The sequence below is a fragment of the Gossypium arboreum genome, chromosome 12, assembly GCF_025698485.1.
Source record: "Gossypium arboreum isolate Shixiya-1 chromosome 12, ASM2569848v2, whole genome shotgun sequence".
Classification (NCBI taxonomy): domain Eukaryota; kingdom Viridiplantae; phylum Streptophyta; class Magnoliopsida; order Malvales; family Malvaceae; genus Gossypium; species Gossypium arboreum.
In genome coordinates this window covers 92771990-92780292 of record NC_069081.1, presented here as the reverse complement: position 1 = coordinate 92780292, position 8303 = coordinate 92771990, and the positions used below count along the sequence as shown (strand labels likewise).

The 8303-nt window shown below is 36.4% G+C and overlaps 1 protein-coding gene across 17 annotated transcripts; it reads left to right on the top strand.

Annotated features, from left to right (window-relative positions):
* Window positions 1–493: 493 nt before the first annotated feature.
* LOC108479440 (protein LATE ELONGATED HYPOCOTYL-like) lies at window positions 494–7260 on the top strand. Of its 17 annotated transcripts, XM_053022546.1 has the most exons (11): window positions 495–833; window positions 912–984; window positions 1100–1125; window positions 1393–1555; window positions 1648–1759; window positions 1940–2044; window positions 3883–3926; window positions 4769–4990; window positions 5090–5278; window positions 5363–6529; window positions 6626–7260. In XM_053022546.1, the coding sequence occupies exons 4-11, from the start codon at window positions 1517–1519 to the stop codon at window positions 7043–7045; spliced, it is 2298 nt and encodes a 765-aa protein (XP_052878506.1). In that variant the 5' UTR covers window positions 495–833; window positions 912–984; window positions 1100–1125; window positions 1393–1516; the 3' UTR covers window positions 7046–7260. The 17 variants fall into 17 exon arrangements, with proteins under 17 accessions (XP_052878507.1, XP_052878506.1, XP_017637523.1 ...); XM_017782034.2 differs by lacking the exon at window positions 3883–3926 and having other exon boundaries at window positions 1940–2001; XM_053022551.1 differs by lacking the exon at window positions 3883–3926 and having other exon boundaries at window positions 1373–1555; window positions 1940–2001.
* Window positions 7261–8303: the final 1043 nt, after the last annotated feature.

Below are 8303 nucleotides of genomic sequence, written 5' to 3'. Positions count from 1 at the left end.
AAGAAATCTGAATTTGAAAATTTTAAAAATAAAATAACTAAATTCCTAAAAATAAAAGTACAAGAACTAAATTTCAAATCTATAAAAAATACAAGGACTTATGAAGGGAGCATAGCATATCCCTAGATTTGTTGCAACCCTAAAATCTCATCACCTCATACGGTGGCTAATGGTCACAAATCCGGTGCTTTTAACACCAAAGCTACCCCTGTAACCGACACGTACCGGTTGCCCACGCCAACGAATTGCGTAAACGTTGACGGCAGGAACCACGTGGCATACCAAATGGCGCTTTTACTAATTTAACCCCAAGACCATTGGGAGCTTGTGGCTGATATTTGAAGATGAAGGTAGGAAACAAGAAGGGCAAAAAGAAAAAAAGATAAAAAAAATAAGGGAAAAAGTGCAAGCGTGGGCTTTTAGTTGAATCAGCCACTAAATTATTGCCACTTGGCAACATCTAATGTATCTTACCGTTCATTCTTTTATAGCCTCACATAATTTTCTGCCCATTTTTTGTAATTTTCCAAAAAATAAATCCTCATGAAATTGTAGTGGCTGAGATTTCTCCTTTTGTTTCTTCCCCATACTGTAGTTTCTGGTGTTTTTTCAGTTTATCACCAGAAAATAAGCTTGCTTTCACTTTTTTTTTTTTTGGGTTTATTCAAGTACTTTTCTCCCAAAAAAGACTACTTTTAATTTTTCCAATTCTGTTGATTCCGATCTTGTCATTGCCGGAAACTATGAGCTCTCCGGCTGGTTTCCGGTGAACCCATTTTTGATACGTGATCGTTGCTTCCATTGTTGTCATCTTCCATGGTTATCTCTTTAAGGTATTTACACTTCATTTCTAGGGCTTTCCTTAAAGGCTTTGCTAAGCTGAGTTTGGAAGTTGTGTTCTTTATATGCAGCTGAGTAGAGAAACGAAAGAAAAGTGATTGAATTTGAATCCTTTTGTTTTTTTTCTCGGCAACCAAACAGAAGGTGAAGAATTATTATTGGCTGTCAATAGATAGATTGGATGTGGAACAGTGGAAGTGTGTTGTTGATTACTAATTAAAGTTTCTTTTTTTTTTTTTCGTATCATTTTCTATTAAAGGTTTTGGCGTCTACGGGTTCGTTTTGGTGAGAATTTTCTTTTAAGTTCTTTGGAAGAAGCCGTCTCTTCTTTTTGTTACGGTGGATACTTAATTTTTATTTATTTTATTTTAATTTTTCCAGAGATTTAGCATTCACCCCAAATTTTTATTAAGTAAATATTTTTATTAAATGATGAGAAATTAATATTAATTTAATTGGAATAAAAATACAAACAGAGACGGATCTCCATCGATTTGTTGTTGTTGTTCTTTTGTGTTTTTTCTTTTTGCAGTATTAAATAGCATTCATCAGGTTTTGTGGAGCTCAAAAACGGCATTACTATTTGTCGTATTGGATGTTGGAAGAAATGAAAGGAGGTTCGTGATATACTCTTTGCTTGTTAGAGAGGATTTGAAGCAGCGGTGACGCTGTTTCAATGGGCACATACTCCTCTGGTGAAGAACTAGTTATTAAGGTAAACTCTTCTCTTAAATGAAGCTTTGTAAAAAAATGGGGGTTTGTGTTTGTTATAATTTGGACCATTGAATTTTGTATGTTAAATGATAGACTAGGAAGCCTTATACTATTACGAAACAACGTGAAAGATGGAGCGAGGAAGAGCATAATAGGTTTCTAGAGGCCTTGAAGCTCTATGGACGAGCTTGGCAACGCATTGAAGGTTTTTTCACTTGCTTTTTCCCTGTTAGTTTAGATTTTGCTGCTATCATTTTAGAGCTAGTGTTTTTGTGGATTGAGGCTAAGATTCGTAGGATATGTTTGTTAGGACCAACAACTGAATAGTTTTGTTATTTATTGTTGTATTTTTCTTTCCATTTTGTTTTTACATGGTGATTTGCAGAATATATAGGAACAAAGACGGCTGTGCAGATCAGGAGTCATGCTCAAAAGTTCTTTTCAAAGGTCATTTGGTGCCTTCTTGTTTATGCTTATGCCTATGTTCAATGTAATTTTTTTCTGCTGCTTAATTCTTGTTTCTGCTTGAGATATATGAAATATCGAATCGTCAACTGTACTATCTTGAACGGTTGGGAAATCTTACTGATTATTCTATTACTTCATTTTCGCACTTGTATAAACAAATTTGTTAGATTTAAAACAACAAAGAAAATATACGAAGCGAATGTATAGCTTTCTGTGTCAAAAACATCAATCATATATGACCGATCAAAATTATAACCAACTATGTAAAGAAGTACACTGGAGTTTGTTTATTAATATATATAGAAAAGGCAGCAACTTGAGTTAAATAAGAATCTGAGCTGCTAAATATTTAAACCATATTTAGGGTGATAGCCTTTTATCTTCCCTACGAATTTGATTATGGGGATGTAAGCTATTTGAATTCTCTTTATTTGGTCTCTGTACGAAATTGGCTGCGCAAGATGGTTTATCACCCTTGGAGTCCGAAATAAAAAAGGGCATTTTTGGTTTTTTAAGTTGTCATAAATGGTTTTTTTCTAATATGCCCTTCACTAACCTTTTATGTGCAAGGCATCCTCTTGTCTGGGAACTTGCTGAAGCAATTTTGTACTTAACCTACCACAGCAGAGGTTTTGAAAGTTAAAATATTTGGTTTCTTTGGATAAAAGGGTCATGTAGATACATGTAGTCTAAATTTGTATAGAGAGTGAAAACACACCATTATGAGGTATAGTAAGAACTAAGAAGTGAGTTTGTATACAGAGTGAAAATACATCATTATGAGGTATAGAACTAGGAAGTGAATTTGGGGTGAGCCCACCTATCATGTTCTTTGTTGCTATATTATATGCATAGATTTTGGTTCTGGTTTAAACTGAAATCTTTAGCATCCATGGCCAGTATGCTAGTCATTGCAAGTTAGGATTACCGCTTAGTGTATCCTTTATGTGTAGAGCATCTCAAGGTTGCTAATAGTTCAATTCATCAGCATACAAGGTTGGCAATGAATCTGCAGTTAGAGTAAATTTGATAGCTTCTAGCTTTTGATTTTAGGATCATTTTTTTGTTAAAAGCTTTTATAATGGCAAGTTTCACATCCTTTCAAGACAATATCTCAACGGCTTATATCTTTTTTGCATTTTATTGCCTACTTTTTATTATCTCCTTTATGTGGTGGAAGTTTAGGGCTTATATCTACTTAGTTTAGGGCTGTTGAAGATGTTGATCTCATAATACCAAATGATCTTATCTAACATTAGAGTGGATATGATGAGTAGTAGTTAGTACTAGCAGGGATGACACGAATTTGTTGAATTCTAGAGTTTGTTGATGTGTTTAGAACTTTAGATTACTGGTGAGAAATCTCTTCAAACATTAGCCATATTGCTGGTGTGAGCCAGATACTCGTTAGATCTAAAAAATGAATTTTATTTTTTTTCTTCCATTTCTGGGAATTGGGAGAGCTTGAAATGCAAGATGGGTACTCATTTATGCTTAAGGATCATACCTTCTATATAGATGTTATCATTTATGATACAACTAATTTCCTTTCCTAGTAATGTGGAACATAAAATTCTGATCTGCATATTTTTCTTTTAATCAGAAAGATAAGTCCTAATTGAAACTATATTATACCTTCTAGGTGATCATACTGGGATCAATCTTCCCCATAGTACCTTAAGTTTTGCAGCCAAGCTCACAGCAGCATGTCTGTTAGATGTGCCTTGTAGCTAATTATGATGTTAGATTTGAGGTATGCATCCTATAGGTCTGTCTTAAGCGATTATCCTCCTTAAGTATACATCTTCAGTAAAAGTAAGATTTTACTGGATTCTTCTCTTAAAGACTTATTTCCTGCAGGTTATCGGCAGTCACCTGCCAATTATGTTAAAGTTAGGTACATGGTAATGCATTACTTCCTTCTTTTTTTCCTTTTCATATTTCTGATGTCGCAAACAAATGCATGCATAACATTTTTATCTCGATTAGCTCGTGAGTGATAAATCTTATCAGGACAGTAAGCAAATGAAGATTGTTCAAGAATATTATGGTTAAAGCTTTATCAAATACTTTCTTCAGTCTGAAGTCCTAACCTTTAATGATCTCAATTTTACATGACAATGAACATTATAGATGGTTTGATTAATCTTATTTATGCAGTACCTAAACTGTGTTTCTTAAGAAACCACTGGTAATTTTCTTTTCATCTAAATACAGCTAATCCTCTCTTCTCCTAGTAAAATGGGGGGTTGGTTTAGCCGAGCAGAACTGACTGCTCGGCTAAACCAGCCCCCCCTTTTTTATTTAGTCAATCTTTGTCTATGTATATGTTCAACTGTGGGCTGTGTTTATGTCTGCTACATTCAAGTATTATATTGCTGACGAGTCTTGAGCAGACATGTTATGGGATGAAAGGATAAAAGAAGAATCTAATCTAATCTAATGTTATAAAACAGGCCATATTAATTGACAACAGGAGTATAAAATTTTGTATGAACCTCCTGTGTGAGATATTTGTAGATTGTAGAGCAATTATATACTTGGACTTCTTGTTTCCTGATAAGATTTGGAATTATACTGGTTAGATATGATCATGTTGCATTTAGTTATGTCATTCCTATCATTAATTTTAGTGTTGCACATTGTTAATATTATATTGATGCTTCATTGGTGCCTCCAAAAACTCGTAAGATTTCTCTTATGTGTTATCATTTTATTGATGCTACTGACAATAATCCATTCTCAGTTGGAGAAGGAGGCACTTGCTAAAGGTGTACCAATAGGTCAAGCTCTTGACATAGAGATTCCACCTCCACGCCCTAAAAGAAAACCAAGCAATCCTTATCCTCGAAAAACTGGTGCTGCTACTACAGTACAAGAGGGAGCTAAGGATGGAAAATCTGAAATGCCATTATCTTCTTTGCGTTGCAAGCAAATGTTGGACTTGGAGAAAGAACCACTTCCGGAGGTTTCTTTCTCCTCCTCAACTACTTTATTCATGCTCTTAATTATGTTCTTTTTCTTTTCTCCTTTTTAACGTAAGCTTCAAATATATTGTGTTTGTCAGAGACCTACTGGAGATGAAAAGGCTACAAACCTGAAAGAAAATGAAGACCAGAGTTGCTCTGAGGTTTTTACCCTTCTCCACGAACAAAACTGCTCCTCTGCGTCTTCCATGAATAAGAATTTTATACCAATGTCAACTGCACTCAAAAGCTCTTGTACATTCAGGGAGTTTGTACCTTTGCCAAAAGAGGTAGTAAATCATGAAAAACATGAATTCTATGTTATTCTTGAACTTAAAGAAATTTGTGAACCTTATAAACTTAATGTCCAACAGACATTTCATGATAGTGGTACAAGTAAGGCTTCAAACTTGGAGAAGTCTTGCACTTCATATGAGAAATCAGCTCAAGGCCAGAGAAAAGATGATTTGGATGGTGATTTTTGTGCAGATGAGATGCAAGCTGCTCAAAATTATCCTCGGCATGTTGCTGTGCATGTCCTAGATGGAAGCCTTAGAACATGTGTTCAAAATCCTTCCCTGGGTATGTCATTTCAAGATTCTGTATTTCACCCTACGGGCGATGTTCATGGACCTAACCTGTTTGCAAATCCAGCTGCATCAGCAACTACTGAACATAAGAATAATGCACCAAAATCTACTCATCAGGCATTGCCACCTTTTCATACTCCCTTTATACATCTTCGGCCCGATCAAGAGGAGTATCGATCCTTTCTACATGTCAGCTCTACTTTTTCCAATCTCATTGTATCTACTTTGTTACAGAATCCAGCTGCTCATGCTGCAGCAAGTTTTGCAGCTACATTTTGGCCATATGCAAACATTGAAAGTTCTGGCGATTCTCCTGCAAATGAACTAAGAGGTTTCCCATCTACACAAATGAACTCTGCTCCTAGTATGGCCGCAATTGCTGCTGCAACAGTAGCAGCTGCCACTGCATGGTGGACCGCCCATGGACTGCTTCCTATATGTGCTCCTCTGCACACAGGCTTTACCTGTGCTCCTGCATCCACTGCTGCAGTTCCACCAATGGAGAATGGTCAAATTCCAGCTGCAAATATGGAACAAAAAGATAAAACTGATCTAGCCCTAACTACTCAGGATGAACGACTATACCCCGAATACTCTGAATCTTTGCCAGGTCAGCATTCAGCATCTAAATCACCTACTTCATCATCATCAGACTGTGAAGAGAGAGTAGATGCAAAAGCGAATACTGAAGTGAAAGCTACTGATGATGAGAAGGCTGCTGAAGTAATTGAGCCTCAGGATGCAGATAAAATGAAGAACAGAAAACAAGTTGACCGGTCCTCATGTGGTTCCAATTCAAGTAGTGAGGTAGAGACAGACATGTTAGAAAAACTTGAAAAAGACAAGGAAGATTCAAAAGGAGCTGATCCAAATCATCCACAAGTTGAATGTAACCGTCGTAGTAGAAGCAGCAGTAACCTTAGTGATTCTTGGAAGGAGGTATCTGAAGAGGTGAGTTGATGTGTCAATTTTCCTATATAGCTTAAATTGATTATTATTCTAATTGTATTGTACATTGATCGCTATACGGCTTCACTGCTTATTCAGGGACGACTGGCTTTTCAAGCCCTCTTCTCCAGAGAGGTACTTCCACAAAGCTTCTCTCCTCCACATGATGGGAAGAACAAGGGGCAGCAAAAGGAAAATGTAGGTACAGACAAGCAAAATCCAGTCGAGAAAGACGGAGAGACATCAACATTAGACCTTAATAGAAAGATGTTAGATTCTCGTTCTGACCGTCAAGAAGTAGAGAAAAATGCACTATCAAAAGATGAGAAGAACAATGCAGAAGACGGCCTGCTGAGGATTGGACTAGGACATGCAAAACTTAAGGCCAGCCGAACTGGATTTAAACCTTACAAAAGGTGTTCTGTGGAAGCCAAGGAAAATAGAGTGATGAACACCGGCAGTCAAGGTGAAGAGAGAGGTCCCAAGAGGGTACGATTAGAAGGGGAAGCTTCGACTTGACTTTTACGCTATTGCATCCAATTAACAAATGCGATGTTTGTTTGTTGGATGCAATCCCTAATTTTTTTTTTCCCATATCTTATTTCCTTTTTATATGTTGATCTTAAAGACTAGCATTACATTGCAGCTCAAGAGACGCTTTCGTGTAGGTGGTGTTGTACTATCTAATATCTACATTGACTTAATCGTTTTCATAGACTTTTTTGAATTAAAAACTCCTCTGAGATAGAAGCATGAAAGTAAGTACTGAATCTAGATGCCTTTGTCTTCGTTATTGTTCTTCTACCTTTTTGCTTAGTGGACTATGCAATGAAAAGGCAAAACGAGAACATGTTTCCCATAACAATGGAAACAAGAAAAATTATAGTATTTTGATTATCTAAAGTTTTTGAAGACAAAAACATGTGTTTTTGTTACCGTTTTTAATGAAAATGAAAATGGAAATGGAAAACAAAACAATGCTTTTATACCTTTGTTGTTGCTTTTAATGATAATGAAAATGAAGATAAAAAACAAAATGCTTTTATTAGATTTTGTGCTTTAAAATCGTTATGATTTCATTGGAAAGTAGCTTGGATGGCTTTGACTGCTACACAACTTAGCATAGAAGATGTTGAATCCGTGCTACCGATGTGATTATATGTCACTCGAGACATGGATGGATTGTGTTTCAAATCTGTTCAAGCTGTAGGACTAGCGATAGTGGTACGGAACCAATAGAATGGTTGGAATGAACCGTGAATCCATGTCTTCTACGTTCACCATGTCGTTAAGAATATCTACCATGCCACACATGCTAAGGAATTGTGCTAACAAGTTGTAAATGCAAGTATGTACCGATTGACATCCATAAATTTCAGATTATGGTTTACGTTCAACCTTCTTCTACTAACCCTAATGTTCACATAACGTTGAATAGGTTGTGAGCTGGTTCACCTCAAATTCCATCAGAGGGTGAACCTTATCAAGGTTGTGGATAGAAAAACGAGAGAGTTTATCTGAAGCCTTCGACCGGACCAGTAGGCGTAGGTGTATGACAAAGGCCGAATGTGGAGGCATATGACAACCAACCTTTTCAAGTACGCAAATGGAGTTTTGAAGTCCATACGTAATTTGCCAGTCTTAGTCATAGTCGAAGCTAGCTACTATGATTCAATGAACTTTTGGTTTGAATGAGAGAGGAAATTGCTGAGGCTCTTGGAGGCAAACACACCTTCATTAAGGATGTTCAGGTCAGACTGAATGCTAATGAGCATGC